The sequence below is a fragment of the Nomascus leucogenys genome, chromosome 16 (genome assembly GCF_006542625.1).
Source record: "Nomascus leucogenys isolate Asia chromosome 16, Asia_NLE_v1, whole genome shotgun sequence".
Classification (NCBI taxonomy): domain Eukaryota; kingdom Metazoa; phylum Chordata; class Mammalia; order Primates; family Hylobatidae; genus Nomascus; species Nomascus leucogenys.
The window spans coordinates 82,166,404-82,186,916 of record NC_044396.1 but is presented as its reverse complement, the minus strand read 5'-3'; the positions used below and the strand labels follow the sequence as shown (position 1 = coordinate 82,186,916).

The 20,513-nt window shown below is 42.8% G+C and overlaps 1 protein-coding gene across 6 annotated transcripts in view; it reads left to right on the top strand.

Moving 5' to 3' along the window:
* The window catches only part of ASAP1 (ArfGAP with SH3 domain, ankyrin repeat and PH domain 1), a 387,159-nt gene that overhangs the window by 326,549 nt on the left and 40,097 nt on the right, over positions 1-20,513 (top strand). For all 6 annotated transcript variants that reach the window (XM_030795523.1, XM_030795519.1, XM_030795522.1 and 3 more), the window contains one exon: positions 1,576-1,804. In XM_030795523.1, the coding sequence (XP_030651383.1) occupies positions 1,576-1,804 (229 nt within the window). The remainder of the gene's footprint in view (positions 1-1,575; positions 1,805-20,513) is intronic.

Here is a 20,513-nt window from a genome sequence, read left to right as displayed (position 1 = left end):
CAGAGGTGGGAGAATCACCTGAGCCCAAGAACTCAAGGCTGTGGTGAGCCAAGATCGTGCCATTGCGCTCCAGCCTGGGTGTGGGTGTCTGAGTGAGACCCTGTCTCGGAGAAAAAAAAAAAAAGTACATAAGGGATGTTGTTATCCCCATTTTACAGAAGAGAAAACTTACAAAGAGAATTTAGCAACTTGTCTAAAGTCTCCCAGCTAGTAAAAGACAGTTTGGAGGATTAAACCCAGTTCTCACTGAGTTTTCCTTATAAGCAGTTAACTACCTCTGAAAGTTCATTCATGCATTAATTGATTGCCTATGTATTGGACATTTCTTCTGTCACAGGCAGGATGTAAGGAATGGCCAAAGAGGTCCTCAAGGCCTTAGCAACTTTAAGAGGAAATAAATTATAATACAATGTGATAATCGTTATAAGAGTTTGGAAAAATTCCTGAGAGGTATTCAGAGGACCAAGCAGCTGCCTTGGTCTACCTTCTCAAGGACATTGGAGGCGGGTTTCTAAGGATAGGTAGAAGCTTGCCAGGGAAAGAAGTGGGGTGGAATGCATCATTCCAGAACACCATGTGCCAAGGGAAGGAGTCATGGTAGAGCCTGGATGTCTGAGGAATGGAGAGAAGCACTGTGTGTGAGATGCATTCACCTGGCTGGGTGGGGAGAGGCAGGCAGCTGCCTTATAGAGTCAGGCAAACCAGATCAGGACGGCTTTGTGGGCAGGTTTGGCCTTTGGGTTTTTGTGCAAGCAGTCAGAAGCCCACAGAGGTTTATTGTCTAAAGAGCAAGGTTTCCCACCAGCTCTGGCTGCAGTGTGGAAAATGGACTGGAGGAAGGAAACTGGAGAAGGGGCCATTCCGGAGGCTAGAGCTGCAGTGGGAGCTGGTGAGCACCTGCGCTAGGAGTGGCTTCAAGGGGTATTTCCAAGGTGAATGCAGGAACCAGGGACTCCAGGTGACACTGAGGTTTCTAACTTGGGCAGTTGAATGGATCCTAATGCCATCACCACAAGCGCAAATACCAGAGACACCTCATGGGCCATTGGTTTGGAACACAAGTCATTGGGGTTGGATTTACAGATCTGTAAATCATTATTGTATATGGGGCAATGGGTGTGAATCCGTTTACTTTGTAGGGGGATATAAAATGAGAAAAGAGGCAAAGAATGAGAACTTCAACGTTAAAGGGTTGAGCGGGGAAGAAAACTTAATGTAGCCAATTAGAAATAGGTGGAAATACTATTCAGATGTTGCTGAAAAAGTCCTGCATTCTGCAGATATTTGCTTATTAAAGGTTAAATCTACCTGTGACCTTACTGTGCTTCTGACACTGCTGCTGATCCTAACCAGTGTTTCACTAGTGTATTCATCGTGGTGAACGATATGAAAGTGTGGTATCTAGATCCTTCCCTTGTACTGTGTCAGCACCGTGAGGTTCATTGTGGCTGACCTCATAAAGCTCAGAGAGCCACAGGAACCCAGATTCCCACCTGAGCCCGCCCTGCGGAGGCCCTCTGTACACATGAAGGGTGGTTGTTGATTATTATGTCACCTTCTTATTTCATCTGGCAGCCAAGCCCTATCAAGAAAGAACGCTCACCCAGACCTCAGAGCTTCTGCCACTCCTCCAGCATCTCCCCCCAGGACAAGCTGGCACTGCCAGGATTCAGCACTCCAAGGGACAAACAGCGGCTCTCCTACGGAGCCTTCACCAACCAGATCTTCGTTTCCACAAGCACAGACTCGCCCACATCACCAACCACAGAGGCTCCCCCTCTGCCTCCTAGAAACGCCGGGAAAGGTATGGGCTTTGAGAAGGGCTTGTGACTCCATCCTCGAAGGGCTTTTGACTCCATCCTCAGAGCTGATAGTCTAGCCAGCTTTGAGGTAAGAATTGCAAGGTACGTTTGAGTGGCATGGATTGTGTTGTCAGGAGCAGCTTGAAATAGGGACCATGCCATTTGCCAGGTACCAAGAGCAGGACAGACAGTGCTGTGGGCACTCTTTGTGCATTATTTGTGTTAACCTTACAACAATCCTGTGAAGTATGTGCTTTTGTGCCCATTTTACAGAAGAGGAAACCAAGGCTCAGTGAGATACACTGACCTGCCCAAGGTCACACCACTGGTAAGAGGTAAAGTTGAGATGCAATCTGAGGTCCACGTGGCTCCAGAACCCGTACTTTTTATAATGTGGAGTGGAGTTTCAGTTCTCTGGAAGGTTACTTTTCTCTACATTAAAATGCCACTCTTTTGAAGACGCTAGTAATACGGTAGTCAATAGTTATGGAGTAATACGGTAGTCAATAGTTATGGAGCACTTGCCTTATGAGAGGCTCTACGCCTAGTACTTCTTTTGTGATCGTCTCAAAATGAGGTAGGTACCATTATGCAGTTACTGGCGTCATGTAGGTTAGGGGATTTGTTCAGAGATACTGAGTAATTGGCCTGTAGTTCTCAGCCTGGGATTCTAACCCAGGTTCTGTGTGACCAAAGCCCATTCTCTTGTACTCTCTAATGAGGATCATTTTTCCAGAGACAGTACTTGGAGAGGAATTTTTTTTTTTCCCTTGAGACAGGTCTTGCTCAGTCGCCTCCATCTCCAGGGGCTCAAGTGATCCTGATCTTCCCACCTCAGCCTTCCAAGTAGCTGGAACCACAGGTGTGTGGCACCATGCCCAGGTTTTGGTTTTTTTTTGGTAGAGATGAGGTCTTGCTATGTTGCCCAGGCTGGTCTTGAATTCCTGTACTCAACTGATCCTCCCGCCTTGACCCCCCAAGGTGCTGGGATTACAGGCTTGAGCCAGTGTGCCCAGACAAGGAATCCCACTCATAGGAGGGTTGTTGTGCTGTGAGTTGTCAAATGTCTCACAGGGCTGGTGCCTCAGGCTAACGTTAAAGTGTTGCCCCAGCCAGTAGGGATAATTGAGAGGTACCCAGAGCTGTAGCTTCAAGTTTGGTCTTTGCCAGTGAATCCAAATGCAGGGTTCTCCCTGTGTGCTCAGCTCGTGCTCCCACAGGTTTCATGGCCGCTTGCTACACAATGCCATGCCTATTTGAATCACACTAGGGCTATTTTCTGGGAAATGTGAGCTTTATTCAAAACAGTGTTTTTTCAGAGCTTATTCTCTATTGAAATAGTGTTATAAATGGGAGCTGTGTTCTTAGAGAGACCCCAAATGGCCTCATAGGTCATAAAGTAATAGAGAAAAGTTAAAATAATGCTTTGGCATGAACAGCTATCCTCAAAGATAACCAGTGGCCACACGGTAATAGTGCATGTAAGCCAAAGGTCTAACCCACCAGTGTTTTCTTACCATTCCATACATTGTACTAAAATGTATGTTTATAAATCACTCACATATCAAGCTGCAGGTCTATAGTGTAAGAATGCTGTGTTGCTGCTTCCCTGTGGGTAATGGCATTCCCCATCAGGGTAGCAGTCTGACATATCAGCAGAGATTCTCTTTCTGCACCCTACAGAGGACTGTGAGAAGCCTCCAGACAAAATACAATAATGGAAAAAGTGACTGAAAGATTTCACATCTCCTGAGTGTGGTTACCAACATAGCAGTGGGGACCTGTCTAGACAGGCACAGCCTCTGCCTGCTCAGAGAGCCTCTAGGTCACTGAGAGTCCTGAAAATGGTTTATAGGAGAAAACGACACCAGAGTCCTGGGGGTCAAGAGACCCCCTCACTTCCCTCCACCCCCTTCTGTAACTTTATCTCAAGGGGGACACAGAAACTCATAATATATACTGTCTGACTTTGTGCCAAGCATATCTCTCATGCCTTGAATAAATTCTAACTAGCTCTTTATCAAAGACCCAGAAGACAAAGACTAAATTTATTTAGTGTTCCAGCTGCTGAAACAAGTGTTTGAGACTTGGCCACAGCAACCGTGGTCATCTAAGGATAGAGTACTTTCCCCACTTCCCCCAAAAAAAGCCCATAATTGAAAATAGAAATCCTCCCTACAAAAACCAAGAGTGTTCTTCATGGCTGTTCACAGCAGGACATCAAATTCAGAGATTTGGCCTGTCTGCTAGTGAGACATAGGGAGTACAGCCTTCTTATGACTTTTATAAGGGATTTGAAGTGTGCGATATCCCATAGCTAGCTCAGCTCACATGCACTTACATTTGGAAAACTGATAATGTTTAGAATGGAGCTCTTAGAAGACATTGTTAAAGATCAGCTGATACTCTGTGTGCAGAGATAATTCTTCTCTGTTTTTTGGCCCCTATGTTTTTTTTCATTTCCTTCTGTTGAACTAATAGAACCATTTGCATGAAAACAAGGATGTCTTGGATCTCTCATTTGAGTTCCTTGTTCTCCATGACAAATAAAGCAGAGGTCTCTATTTGCAGCAGAAGTCACTTTCCTCAACTGTGAATTTAGGGGTCCAAAGGACCCCTAAATTAAGTCTTCCAGTGAGACAGAAACAGACACTTGAGATAAAGTCCCCACAAAAGGGAAGAGGAGAAAGAATTATTCTGAATCTAGCTGAGAATATTTTCAAGAAACTCCAGCTGCCTCATCGAAATTCAAGGAAGCTTGACCTAAATTACCATGAAGCAAAACCCCCTTGTGCTTATATGTGAGCAGTGCCCCAGAGTTTCAGAAGCTCAGAATCCCAAAATCACTATCCTCAAGCCCCATACCGAAACACTTGGCTGCCTAACCCCTCTTCAGATGTGGGGTCCTGAGAGACTAAATCAAAGCTATAAAATTAATTTGTGTGTGGTAGTTTCTCGTTTGTGATCAGTAGCTTCCCCCTGCCCCCACCTCACTTCTGCTGTACGTTTATTAACACTGGTCCTTGGACCGGGTGCAGTGGCTCACACCTATAATCCCAACACTTTGGGAGGCCGAAGTGGGTGGATCACCTGAGGTCGGGAGTTCAAGACCACCCTGACCAACATGGAGAAACCCCGTCTCTACTAAAAATACAAAATTAGCCGGGCATGGTGGCACCTGCCTGTAATCCCAGCTACTCGGGAGGCTGAGGCAGGAGAATCGCTTGAACCTGGGAGGCGGAGGTCATGGTGAGCCGAGATTGCGCCATTGCACTCCAGCCTGGGCAACAAGAGCGAAACTCCATCTCAAAAAAAAAAAAAAAAAAAAAAAAAAAAAAAACTGGTTTTTGAGGCTTGCCAAGATTAGTTTCTTTTTAACCTTTAATTAAAATAATATCACAGAACCTAGGTTTATTTACTTTTTAGAAATGGAGGCTTGCCCTGTTGCCGAGGCTGGAGTATGGTGGTATAATCATAGCTCACTATACCCTTGAATTTCTGAGCTTGAGCAATCCTACTGTCTTTTTGCGACAACATCTCACTCTGTTGCGCAGGTCTAGAGTGCAGTGGCACAATCTCCGCTCCCTGCAACCTCCTCCTCCCTGTTTCAAGCAATTCTCTCGCCTCAGCCTCCTGAGTAGCTGGGATTACAGGTGCCCGCCACCATGCCCAGCTAATTTTTGTATTTTTAGTAGGGACAGGGTTTCACCACATTGGCCAGGCTGGTCACGAACTCCTTACCTCAGGTAATCCACCTGCCTCGGCCTCCCAAAGTGCCAAGATTACAAGCGTGAGCCACCATGCCTGGCCAAGCCTGTTAAATTAACAAATGCTCTGGATAATGAGACTGGGCACTTGGTAGGCATCTTAAAGAAAGGATGTGTTAAGTGAAAGAATGATAATTCCAATCTCAAGAAGCTTCTTTAAAATGCTTAAAAGAACCAACCTTTTAAGCTTTTAGAAAGCTGAACACCTGATATGCTAATTATAATTCATTCCCATCTATTCCTGAAGTCAGGCCTCTAGAATCAGGCATTATATAGCCCTTCTCAATAGCATGTGAATACCTGCAAGTATTCTGCATTTCATACACATTTGCTATAATGTAGACTTCCTACCTTAGACAGGCTCTGGCTTGGAACTAATAAACTAGCAGATAACCTGCACAAAAGTAGCGTGCTGCCTGGCATACTGAGAGCCTCAATAGATGCTTGTTGATGAAGGGTTGGTGCCACAGAGAAAATTGAACCAGATGCTACCCTTGCCAACAGGTAGGTGAAGAGACTAACTACTCTGATTAATGAAAGTATATGCAGTAGTTTGAGAGTAACAAACTAAGGCAGATCAGTCTGTGTCAAGCCAGACCATGGCTGCCTGGACAGCTGTGAACTCCTGAGAAGCCTTTCAAGCATCACCTTCTCCTCTTCCAAGAAGCTTTCTTTTCTCTGCCACACAAAAGAGACTATGGTGGTCAGGCGTGGTGTCTCATGCCTGTAATCCCAGCACTGTGGGAGGCCAAGGTAGGCAGATCACCTGACATCAGGAGTTCGAGACCAGCCTAGCCAATATGGTGAAACCCTATCTCTACTAAAAATACACAGAATTAACCAGGCGTGGTGGCCCGTGCCTGTAATCCCAGCTACTCAGGATTCTGAGGCAGGAGAATTGCTTGAACCCGGGAGGCGGAGGTTGCAATGAGCCAAGATGGCACCACTGCACTTCAACCTGGGCGACAGAATGAGACTCCGTCTCAAAAATACATGCATACATACATACATACATACATACATACATACATTTTAAAAAAAAAAAAAAAAAAGACTATGGGCCGGGCATGGTGGCTCACACCTGTAATCCCAGCATTTTGGGAGGCCGAGGCGGGCGGATCACGAGGTCAGGAGATCGAGACCATCCTGGCTAACACAGTGAAACCCTGTCTCTACTAAAAATACAAAAAAAAAAATTAGCCAGGTGTGGTGGAGGGCGCCTGTAGTCCCAGCTACTTGGGAGGCTGAGGCAGGAGAATGGTGTGAACCCGGGAAGCGGAGCTTGCAGTGAGCCGAGATTGTGCCACTTCTCTCCAACCTGGGCCACACGTTGAGACTCCATCTCAAAAAAAAAAAAAAGAGAGAGACTATGGTTCTTCCTCATAAGGCCCAATCCTGCCCCGTACTTTTCTCATCCTAACATTGAACCAATCTTGCTGATTTTCAGAGTCTTCAACTGAAAAATAAGGATTAGGTGTCTACCTTGCTTAGAGAGCATGAAATAATGTCTATGAAGTGACTGGCACGTAGTGAGCATTCAGTAAATACATGTTTGTTCAATCCTGCATGTGTTCAGTTTAACAAACATTCTGGGCACTGGAAATGTAAAGAAGAAGGAAGAAGTACCTCCCACTCTCAGGGCTCCAGGGAAAGAGGACGCAGTAGAATGTGCCCCTGGGGCCGGTAGGGAGTATTCCTGGAGGAGCAGGAAAGAGAAGTGCTGTTCACAGCTTCAGAGAGAGGGTTAGGGAAGTCTTCAATGCACTCTTCCAGTTAGGAGCAGAACTCCTCAAGGATAAGGGCTGTGAATGAGCTGCCTTTGCATCCCTGGCGCAGAGAGTCAGTGCTCGTCAAATGCATAAACAACAGCAGAAAGAATCAGTGAAAGCATGTCCCAGAAATAGGTGGCCAGGATAAGGAGGGGACACTAAACCAGATGTCCACGGGTGTGATAGTTGACTTGCTGAAAATCTAATAAATGCAGCAGTTGTGCCCAGACACAGCTGTGTATGCGTTTTAGATATTTCTCCAACTTTCCTTGGAGATCTGTGGCAGTAGATAGGAAGAAGAGTAGAAAGAGTGGAGACTTGCTCAGTATATGACAGTGCCTGCCACCATGAAAGTACACTACTGCATGATTCAGACTCACATGGGAAATATTTTCCTATCAGTGGTGTTATGCATATATTGATGACTTTACAGTTTCCTGCGGTTTTTTATCTCATGGGAAGACAGTCATTAGAGTAGCTTGATATTAAAGCTTCCCATAGGCTGTCACCCTTGATTTGTGTTTTGTTTTAGGGTGTTTTTTTTTGTTTGGGTTTGGTTTGCATTTGGGTTTTTGGCCTTTTTAAATCTTTTCCCCCTGTCCTTCGTAAGGCATTGCACATGAATTACCTCATGCTGGCCCAGAATATCGTCTGTGATTTTTGCCCTGAATAGTGACCTTGACTGAGGCTCTGTAGCTAAGTCACCTGACTGCCAGGGTATGGAAAGGGAAGCAGAGGAAATCCTTGTTGTGCCTCTGGCATTCAGGGGTGGATGAGTAATTGTTAAAGAATCAGCCCTAAGTTTCTTGAATGCTGGTACTTTCTTCTTAATTATCAGTATTATAGAAGGAGGTGGAAGGACAGATGGATAGCTAATGCTGTTTCCTGTGTAGAAGTCAGTTGACAGAGCAGTGTGGCACATATCATGCCCGGGTACCAGCCTGTCTTGTAATCCTGGCCAGCCCTGCTGACTTACACTAGTGTCCCAGCACACTCTACTCCACCATGCCTTTCTCCATCTGAATGTGGAGATAACAGCTCCTCCCTTCTACACTGAGTCCTTCTTTGTATAAATACACGGTTAATTACTTTTTAAAGTAATTAACATAAGCTTTCCACTCTTTTAAGCTTTATACTATGAAAACCATTGGATCAGTTAGGAGGAATAAGTTCAAGAGATCTGTTATACAACCTGGTGACTGTAGTTAATAATGTACTGTATTCTTGAAAATTGCTAAGAGAGTAGATTTTAAATGTTCTCGCTGCAAAAAAAAAGATGCATACATGAAGTAATGCATCTGTTAATTAGCTCAATTTAGCCATTTCACAATGTACAGTTATCTCATCCCATGCCAAAACTCCAGGAATGCTCAAGTGCCTTATATAAAATGGTGCAGTATTTGCATATAGCCTACACACATTCTCCTGTGTACTTTAAATCACCTCTAGATTACTTGTTATACCTACTATAATGTAAATGCTATGTAAATGGTTGCTATACTATATTGTTTGTTTGTTGTTGTTGTTGTTGTTGTTGGATTGTTATTTTTTATTGTGGGTTTTTTTTTTCTGAATATATTTAATCCAAGATTGGTTGAACCTGCAGATGCAGAACTCCCAGATACAAAGGTCCAACTGTATACATATTTCAAAACAATATGTTATACATAATAAACATATATTATCAATTAAAAATAAATTTAAAAAAGAAAACTATTAGAAAGTGATAAAATCTTCATGTATATTGTCCCAAGTTGGATAGATATAACTTTTGTCATTACCCTTCCTATGTGGCGGTTTAGAATGTGTAAATTATGTTTCTACAGACAACTTTTTCAGAGACTGTCAAGATAATTTTTAAGCCATCTTCTAGATCTTTTTTTTCTTTGAAACTTCAGTTATAATTTTATTTAGTCTCCCTGTGTAAGAAACTTTTGGTTTTTCTGTGTGTAACTAAAAACCAGATATACAAGGATATTGAAAAAACATCCTCCTGACTTACACCATGAATTATCTTTATAGTCATTGGTTGAAATGCTTGTTTCCCAGAGCCATAAAGAAATAGCACTTGAACATAAATTTAATTTTTTCAGCAATGCCGTTTTTATACTTTCTGTAGAAAGGGTACACTCGCCAGCAGTTTTGCCACGAGAGTACACCGAACAAATGAGACAGGGTCATTTGTAACCTGACATGTCCATCCTATTGCTGTGTCCAGTTTCCATTAGCTATTTTATATTTGTCCTGATTGGCTAGTAACTTAGAACTTTTTAAAAGAGTTGCAAAGGCAGAGAACAAAGGAAAGAGGAAGTAACTTGTGGAATGCTGAGAAAGGTAAAAACACCTTCAAATAAGGAAGAGGAACAGGCCATGACCTAATGCTTGCTTGAACCAGTATAAGCATGCCAGGGCAAATATTCAGGCTAAATTTTGGGAACTAAGAACATAAAGTACATTGATTTCTTTATTATGGCTAGCAGACATTTAAAAATGTTAGCACAGGTCTTTGAATAAATTTTACTTCTAAGAGAAGTTACTATTTATTCCTAATTAGATGGGGAGGAAAGTCTTTGAAGAGGAACCTCTGCTGTACTTTTTCAGTCGTGTACTGAGTACCCAGAACGTGCCAGGCCCTGGCATGAGAGCTGTGGAGACAGTACAGATCATACCCTATGGATGCACACAGTCTGGAAAGGAAGAGAAATTGTAGCTGTAATGTATGGTAGACAATATCTAGTGCCATTAAGCCCTGGAAGCTCAGAGATAGAGTAGGTGTTCCAGGGAAGAGGGGATGGATTAGAGAAGGATTCTGGATGAGGTTACATTTGAACTGTCCCTTAAAAAATGAAGATGTAACCAAAACCTGTGGGATATAGTAAAAGCAATACCAAAAAGGAAGTTCATAGCAATAAATGCCTACATAGAAAAAGAAAAACATCACTAGGTGCGGTAGCTTACGCCTGTAATCCCAGCACTTTGGGAGGCCGAGGCAGGTGCATCACCTGAGGGAGGTCAGGAATTCGAGACCAGCTTGGCCAACATGGTGAAACCCCGTCTCTACTAAAAATACAAAAATTAGCTGGGCATGGTGGCACACGCCTATAATCCCAGCTACTCGGGAGGCTGAGGCAGAAGAATCCCTTGAACCCAGGAGGCAGAGGTTGTAGTGAGCCGAGATCGCATCACTGCACTCCAGCCTGGGTGACGAGAGAAACTCCATCTCAAAAAAATAAAAAAAATAAAAACGTCAGATAAACAACCTAATAGTGCACCTCAAGGAACTAGAAAAGCAAGGACGAACCAAATCCAAAATTAGTAAAAGGAAAGAAAAAAGAGCAGAAATAAATAAAGTTGCAACTGAAAAGACAATACAGAAAAGCAACAAGTGTTGTGTTTTTTTGAAAAGATGAAAAAAATTGACAAGCCTTTAGCTAGACAAGAAAAAAAGGGAGAAGACCCAAATAAGTAAGATTAGAAATGAAAAAGGAGGCTGATACCACAAAAATACAAAGGTCATTGTAGGAGACTATTATAAGTAATGATAGGCCAGCAAATTAGGAAACCTAGGGGAAACGGACAAATTCCTGGAAACAACCACCAAGATTGAACCAGGAAGAAATAGAAAACCTGAGCAGATTAATAATAAGTAACAACATTGAATCAGTAATAAAAAGCCTCCCAACAAAGAAACCCCAGGACCAGATGGCTTTATTACTTGAATTCTGCCAAATCTTTAAAAAACAACTAGGCCGGATGTGGTGGCTCGTGCCTGTAATCCCAGTGCTTTGGGAGGCCAAGTCAGGAGGATCACTTGAGGCCAGAAGTTTGAGGCCAGTCTGGGCAACATGCTGAGATGCTGTCTCTACAAAAAATAAAAGATTAGTTGGGCATGGTGGTACCTACCTGTGGTGCTAACTACATGGAAGGCTGAAGCAAGATGATCACTTGAGCCCAGGAGGTCAAAGCTGCATAGTGAGTCAAGATCACACCATTGCACTCCAGCCTGGGTGACAGAGCAAGACCCTGTCTCAATCAATCAATAAATAGTAAAGAAAAACTAGCACCAATTCTTAAACTATTCCAAAAAATTGAAGACAAAGGAATTTTTCCTAACTCTTCCAATGAGGCCAGCATTGCCCTGATACCAAAACCAGACAAGGACACAACAAAAAAAGAAAACTACCAGCCAATATTCTTGTTGAACATAGATGCAAAAAATCCTAACCAAATACTAACAAACTGAATCCAACAACACATCAAAAGATAATACACCATGATGAAGTGTGGTTTATCCCAGGGATGCAAGGATGGTTCAACATACACTAATCAATAAATGAAACACATCACATCAACAGAATGAAGGACAAAAGCCATATGATGATCTAAATGGATGCAGAAAAAGCATTTGATAAAATTCAACATCTGTTCATAATAAAAACCTTCAATAAATTAGATATAGAAGGAACATACCTCAAAATAATAAAGGCCATATGTGACAAACTCACATCTAACTCATCCTGAATGGGGGAAAGCTGAAAGCTTTTTCTCTAAGAACTGGAAGAAGACAAGGATGCCCGCTTTGACCACTCCTTCTCAGATAGTACTGGAAGTAGTCATAGCCAGAGCAGTCAGGCAAGAGAATGCAATAAAGGGCATCCAAACTGGAAAAGAGGAAGTCAAATTGTTCCTCTTTTCAGATGACATGATCTATATAGAAAAACCAAAAGATGCCACCAAAAAACACATTTAGAACTGATTAATAAATTCATTAAAGTGACAGGATACAAAATCAACATACAAAAATCAGTAGTGTTTCTATACACCAGTAACAAACTAGCTTAAAAAGAAATCAAAAAGCTGGGTGTGATGCCTCATGCCTGTAATCCCAGCACTTTAGGATGATGAGGTGGGTTCATTGCTTGAGCTTAGGAGTTTGAGGCCAGCCTGGGCAACATGGTGAAACCCTATCTCTGCAAAAAAAAAAAAATTAACCAGGTGTGGTGGCACATGCCTGTAGTCCCCAGCTAGTAGGGAGGCTGAGGTGAGAAGATCACTTGAGCATGGGAGGCTGCAGTGAGCTGTGATTGCGCTACTGCACTCCAGCCTGAGCAACAGAGAAGGAGCCTGTCTCAGAAAAAAAAAACATTGAGAAAGCAATCCCTTTTACGATAGCTACCCCCCAAAAAAACTAAAAAACCTAGGAATATGACCAAGGAGATGAAAGAGCTCTGCAATGAAAACTTATAAAACAGTGATAAAAGAAATTGAAGGGGACAATTAAAAATGGAAAGACGTCACATGCTCATGATTGGAAGAATTAATGTAGTTAAAATGATCATACTACCAAGAGCAATCTACAGATTCGATACAATCTCTTTCAAAATACTAATGACATTCCTCATAGAAACAGAAAAAAGCAGTCCTAAAATTCATATGGAAACACAAAAGTCTTTAAATAGCCAAAGTAATACTAAGCAAAAAGAAAAAAGCTGGAGTCATTACACTACTTGACTTCAAAATATACTACAAAGCTATAGTAACCAGAACAGCTTTGTATTGGTGTAAAAACAAACCCATAGACCAGTGGAACAGAACATAGAACCCAGAAATAAATCCATATATTTATAGCCAACTGATTTTTGATAAGGGTGCAAAGAACATACATTGGGGAAAGGATCCTTCTTTAATTTGCTGAGAAAGCTGGGTATCTCTCAACTCAAGATGAATTAAAGACTTAAACATAATACCCAAAACTGTAAAACTACTAGAAGAGAGCGTAAGGGAAACACTTCAGGACATTAGTCTGGGCAAAAATTGTATGTGTAACACATCAAAAGCACAGACAACAAAAAAATAGAAAAAGCAGACGATATCAAACTAAAAAGCTTCTGCACAGCAAAAGAAACAATCAGAGCAAAGAGACAACCTGTTGAATGCGGAAACTATTTGCAAACTTTTCATCTTACAAGGGACTTATATATCCAGAATATACAAAGAACTCAACTTAGCAGTAAAATAATAATGATAATGTGATTTTAAAATGGGCAAAGGATCGGAATAGACATTTCTCAAAAGAAGAAGTAGAGGCCGGGTGTGGTGGTTCATGCCTGTAATCCCAGCACGTTGGAAGGCCGAGGCAGGTAGATCGCCTGAGGTCAGGGCCTCGAGACCAGCCTGGCCAACATGGTGAAACCCCATCTCTACTAAAAATACAAAATTAGCTGGGTGTGGTAGCATATACCTGTAATCCCAGCTACTTGGGAGGCTGAGGCAGGAGAATCACCTGAACCTGGGAGGCGGAGGTTGCAATGAGCTGAGATCACACCATTGCACTCCAGCCTGGGCAACAAGAGTGAAACTCTGTCTCAAAAAAAAAAAAAAAGAAAGAAAAAAAGACGTATAAATGGCTAATAAGTATATGAAAAAAATGCTCAACATCACTAATCATGAGAGAAATCTAAATCAAAACCACAAGGAAATATTATCTATTTCCAGTTAAAATGGCTATCATCAAAAAGACAAGAAATAACAAATCCTGATGAGGATGCAGAGAAAGGGGAACTCATATAATGTTGGTTGGAATGTAAATTAGTACAGGTACTAATGAAAAACAGTATGGAGGTTTCTCACAAAACAAAATAGCACTATCATACCACTGAGCAATTCTACTACTGGGTATTTATCCAGTGGAAAGGAAATCAGTATATTAAAGGGATACCTGCACCCCATGTTTACTGCAGTGCTATTTACAGTAGCCAAGATATGGAATCAGTCTAAATGTCCATCAACAGATGAATGGATGAAGAAAATGTGGTGTATATATACATATGGAATATTATTCCCGTAAAAATGAATGAAATCCTATAGGCTGGGAACAGTGGCTCACTGTAATCCCAGCACTTTGGGAGGCCGAGGCGGGTGGATCACCTGAGGTCAGGTTGCAGTGAGCCGAGATCATGCCACTGCACTCCAGCGTGGACGACAGAGCAAGACTCTTGTCTCAAAAAAAAAAAAAAAAAATGAATGAAATCCTTTCATGTGCTGCAACATGTATGACCCTGAAGGACATTATTTTAAGTGAAATAAGCCAGGCACAGAAAGATAAATACTGCATGTTCTCACTCATGTGGGAGCTAAAACAAAAAAACAAAAAAAGCTCAAGCCTGGACAACATAGCAAGACCCCATCTCTACAAAAAGTTTTTCTTAAAAAATTAGCTGGGCCTGGCCAGGCGCAGTGGCTCACGCCTGTAATCCCAGCACTTGGGGAGGCCGCGACAGGCGGATCATGAGGTCAGGAGATCGAGACCATCCTGGCTAACATGGGGAAACCCCGTCTCTACTAAAGATACAAAAAAATTAGCCAGGTGTGGTAGCGGGCACCTGTAGTCCCAGCTACTCGGGAGGCTGAGGCAGGAGAATGGCGTGAACCCAGGAGGTGGAGCTTGCAGTGAGCCGAGATCTCGCCACTGCACTCCAGCCTGGGCAAGAGTGAGACTCACTCCCAAAAAAAAAACATTAGCTAGGCCTGGTGGCGTACACATATAGTCCCAGCTACTGGACAGACTGAGGTAGGAGGATCACTTCCAGAGCCCCGGAAGTTGAGGCTGCAGTGAACTGTGATCATACTGCAGCATTCCAGCTTGTCTCAAAAAAAAAAAAAAAAAAAAAAATCTTATATTAGTAGAGAGTATAAGAGAGGTTATTAGAGGCTGGGAAGGGGTTGAGCAAAGGATGAGGCTGATTAATGGATACAAAATAACAGCTAGATGGGAAGGATAAGTTCCTGTGTTCTGTAACACTATAGAGTGACTATGGTTAACAGTAATTTAGTGTATATTTTCAAAAAGCTACAAGCGAAGATTTTGAATGTTCACAACACAAAGAAATGATAAATCTTTGAGATGATGGATATTAGCTACCCTGATTTGATCATTACACGTTGTACACATGTATTGAAATATCACTATATATCCCATAAATATGTACAATTGTGTCAACTAAAAATTTTTTAGGCCTGGCATGGTGACTCACACCTGTAATCCCAGCACTTTGGGAGGCCGAGGCGGGCAGATCATGAGATCAGGGGTTTAAGCCAAGCCTGACCAACATGGTGAAACTTTGTCTCTACCAAAAAAAATACAAAAATTAGCCGGGCGTGGTGGCAGGCACCTGTAATCCCAGCTACTTTGGAGGCTGAGACAGGAGAATCGCTTGAACCTGGGAGGTGGACATTGCAGTGAGCTAAGATCGTGCCACTGCACTCCAGCCTGGGCAACAAAGAGCAAAACTTTGTCTCAGAAAAAAAAAAAAAAGTGTTTAAAGATGAGAATGTGGAAGTGAAGTAATAACTCGGTTATGTCCCTGAAAGTTCTAGCCGGAAAGGATGTGATGCCATTTAGAGGAAGAGAAGCAAGCTGTTGTCAAGGCTGAGAGTCTGGCCTTGAGTCAGACAGAATGGGGTTCTGCCTGAACGTAGCTGCTCATTTGCTGTTACTCGCCAAGTTTCCTAAACCCTCTGAGCCTTGGGTTTCTTTATCCTTCAAATGGATAATAATGATGACAATAATGATAATAATATTTTACAAGATAAATTTTAAATACTGTGTTTTAGCTCAAGCATATAATACTCAGTAAATGGTAGCTCCAGAAAATGCAAGAAGAGGAGGAAGAGATTTGAAAAGCATGCAATTATGATTTTAGGAATGAATTTTCATTTTTTAAGGTATATTTATATATATTTAGGTATAGGTGAATGAATTTCCAGGACATTTTTTCTGGGCTAAGTGGAGAGATTGCCTTGTTGAGTACTGTCTGGGGAGATATTCTCAAACCACCTTCATAGTTTAAGAATATATCGATTTCCCGTAAGGGGGCTTCAGTGAGAAGAGAATGTCAGTTCCTGGGAGAGTCTCAGGAGATCGCTACCACCTTTTGAGAGACTAAATTGTTGGGCCCAGGAATGTGGGACAAGCGCTTTGGCCTGAAAACTGCCAGTGGGCCTGCCAGGGTGAGCATAGTCACTTCTGCAATACACTGCCCGGGTGCACTTCCTGAGCCCTGGCTGTATGCCGGGCACACTTCTGACATAGACCTCAGACAGAGGCATCCCCGTGGCTAAGGACATTGAGATGCTCTGGCAGCACATTCAGGTAGGTTCGGTGGCAACCACTTGAGTTGAAGGCACAGCAGAACGTCCAAATGCAGTGACCAAGAGGCTGTTGGAGATGTGGGAAGGGACCCAGGCATAGCCAGGGTCAGGGCTGGGGATGCTGTCTGTGCAGGGAGGGCCGTTAACAAGGGAGGACGGTGAAGAACAGATCAGAAGACACATTTAGAACCCCTGGAGAACAGGGCAGGTGAGGAGAGAAGCCACAGAGCAGAGTGCCTTGAGGACAGGCCTGTGTCCAGAGCACAGCACCTGATACCCAAAAGAGGACCCAGAAGTGCCTCAAGAATGAAGGGTGGTGAGAACAGGCACCAGTGGGTGTCCACAAAACAGTTTTCAAGGACTTTTTGTTTTGGAGACTAACTGTCGCTCTGTCGCCCAGGCTGGAGTGCAGTGGCATGATCTCGGCTCACTGCAACCTTCACCTCCCGGGTTCAAGCGATTCTCCTGCCTCAGCCTCCCAAGTAGCTGGGATTACAGGTGTATGCCACCATGCCCAGCTAATTTTGTATTTTGTAGTGGAGACAGGGTTTCATTATGTTGGCCAGGCTGGTCTCGAGCTCCTGGCCTCAAGTGATCCTCACGCCTCGGCCTCCCAAAGTGCTGGGATTACAGATGGGACCCACCATGCCCGGCATCAAGGACTTTTTCTGATCATGGATTATTTAAAAATAAGTATGTGGCTTGCCTTCTCACCCTGCAGAACACTAGTCCTGTCATCCACCTCTGTTTAAGGGCGGGGAATGCTTTCTTGTGGAAAACACATGCTCCTAGATGATTCAACTTCTTTGAATGTGATAGCTGATGCTAAACTAACATGTAAACCCTCAGGAAGAATGAGGTGTATTCTACCTCCTCACAGAAGACCTTCTAATTATTTAACCTCAGATTTATTTATAGAAGCTTTGGAAGACTAGACCCATGTTTTTAAGAAGATATAGACAGTTATTTCACACGGTAGCCAATATCAGTGGCAAATGAAGTTTAGGGCACTTTCTTGTTACTTCCACAGGCCTCTGGCAGAGTTCAGGAGAGAAAATTGCCTCTTTAGTCACCTCTGCATCTCCGTCACCACTCACTAATCTTGCCTCCCCACCCTTTTTTGTGTTGCGTTTGATGCTGTGTTCCATTTTATTTTGTTTCAGGTTTCTTTATCTTACCAGAACTGCTTTTTTCCTGACTGAACCAGTACTCAGATTTATTTTGCATAAAAGATCCCTTTCAATGCTGTGGGACTGGTTACTAATTTTGGAAGTCTTCTGAGCTCTTTAAATCTTCAAACATTTTTTAAGTCTGCGTTTCTGGGGTCTTATATATAGTATTTTTCAACCTTATTTTACCTCATGCCTTACCAGCCAGGGTTTTGTAGCATCTTCCTTTCTGTAGCTTCTACTACAAGACAATAGATAGGTCTGTCTGTGTGTTTGTTTTCCAAGTATAAGATTATAAACTTGAATATCCCTTTTCACACTTAACACTGTTCCTTCCTGCTAATTCTCCCCACTTGTTTCTGATCGGTCACCCTAAGTGAAACGTGTTGGCCTCCTTAAGAATTACTGGCCTGGCCGGGCGCTGTGACTCATGCCTGTAATCCCAGTACTTTGGGAGTCGGAGGTAGGTGGATCACCTGAGGTCAGGAGTTCAAGACCAGCCTGGCCAACATGGTGAAACCCCATCTCTACTAAAAATACAAAACTTAGCCGGGTGTGGTGGCGTGTGCCTGTAGTGCCAGCTACTCAGGAGACTGAGACAGGAGAGTCCCTTGAATCTGGGAGGCAGAGGTTGCAGTGAGCGGAGATTGCACCATTGCACTCCAGCCTGGGCGACAGAGTGAAGCTCTGCCTCCAAAAAAAAGAAAGACAAAAGAATCACTGGCCTTAGGCCAGGCATGGTGGCTCACGCCTGTAATCCAAGCACTTTGAAAGACTGAAGCAGGTGAATCACTTGAGGTCGGGAGTTCAAGACCTGCCTGGCCAACATGGCAAAACCCCATCTCTACTAAAAATACAAAAATTAGCCAGACGTGGTGGCACACACCTGTAGTCCCAGCTACTTGGGAGGCTGAGGCAGGAGAATCACTTGAACCCAGGAGGGAGAGGTCACGGTGAGCCAAGATCACGCCACTGCACTCCAGCCTGGGCGACAGAGTGAAACTCCGTCTCAAAAAAAAAAAAAAAAAAGTCACTGGCTTAAAAAGATAGAAGTAGTGGTTGAGTCTTCTATTTATTCAGTAAATATTTACTCTACACGAAACCAGAGAAAAGCCTGGCCCTAATAGAACTCTTCCAGTCTTGTGGGAGAGTCAGGTAACAAGTAAGTAAACAAAGACTTAAATAATTAGAGATTATAATCAGCAATATGAAGGAAATCAGAAGTATATAACCGCATGGGACGCACAATTCCTTAATTTTTGAAATGATTCAGGAGGTTGGATTTTGCGTGGTTTATGGTTACAGGATGCCTCTTTGGTCTAATCTCTCCTGGAGTCTCATGCATATATAATGCAGCGTTGCTCAGAGACGTGGCTCCATTAGCATTTTGTCTTTGACAATTTTTGTTTCCTAGCAGGGAACTGCATCTGCTCAGAGTCCCTAGATGGCGATAAAGATGAAATTGCTAGAGAACCTCACCATTGTCTATTATCTATTATCCATTTATTTCCAAAAGGAAAGTTACACTTCCTGATACTGAGCATTTGTTGTTGTTTTCCTCATGTGCCAAGCACAGGAAATGCTGCTCTGGCTTTCAGGAACCAGCAGCATCATTTGATGGGGTGAGTGCCTTGCCAGTCCTGGACACCTGCCTTATCCCAGCTCTGCCCCTCATGGCTTGTGACTTTAATCATGCCTCTGAGTTCTTGGCTGCAAAATGGGGACAATACTACCTGACCCACATACTTCACAGAGTTAGTATGAAAATGAAGAGGTACAACTATTAGTATCCATAAACATTTTTTTTTCTTAATTTAGACTAGGCGTGGTGACTCACGCCTATAATTCTAGCACTTTGGGAGGGTCACTTCATCTCAGGAGTTCAAGGCCAGCCTGGACAATGGAGTGAGACTCTGTCTCTACAAAAAATTTAAAAATTTTTAGAAATTAGCCGGATGTTATGATACATGCCTGTAGTCCCAGCTACTCAGGAGGCTGAGGAGGGAAGATTGCTTGAGCCCAGGAGATCAGGGCTGCAGTGAGCTGTGATCATGCCACTGCACTCCAAGCAGGATGACAAAGCAAGACCTTGTCTCAAAAAAAATTTTAATGATAAACCTAGGGAAAAAGTCGAGGAATAGCATATATAAACACATTTTGAAAACTACAAAGCATTATACAGATGCAAGGCCATAATAACAATCTCTGTATTGTTACAAAAATAAAATAGTTTCTGAAAGCTGCTGTGACTGTTACCCTAATTAAGTGTTGATTTGGAGTAAGCATCAGGCTTCCATTGTGTAATAGAATTACACGATGGGACAAAGATGTAAATTGTATAGCCTGGCAATTTAAACCTAAAGCAGATGATAATTTTACTGAGATTAACAGTATTTACTTTCAGAACTAGCCTATCTTAGAGAAATAATGGTTTAAGTCAATATTGGTAGGGACTAGTAATTGACAATGGGAAATAGGAAAGCTTACTTTATACCAAGGAAGGAGGCCAGCAGTAATTAGACTTTTTTTTTAATATGAAGAATGTATAAAGCTCTTTTGGAGCCCTTCTGGATTACTAGGTATCTACTAATCTGTGTTAAACATTCAGTATGGCAGTGTTCTTAGCTTTCTTTTTTGTTGTTGTTTGTTTGTTTTTTTGTTTTGTTTTTTGTTTTTTGAGGCGGAGTCTCACTGCGACACCCAGGCAGGAATGCAGTGGCATGATCTCAGCTCATTGCAACCTCCACTTCCTGGGTTCAAGTGATTCTCCTGCCTCAGCCTCCCGAGCAGCTGGGACTACAGGTGTGCACCACCACACCTTGCTAATTTTTGTATTTTTAGTAGAGACGGAGTTTC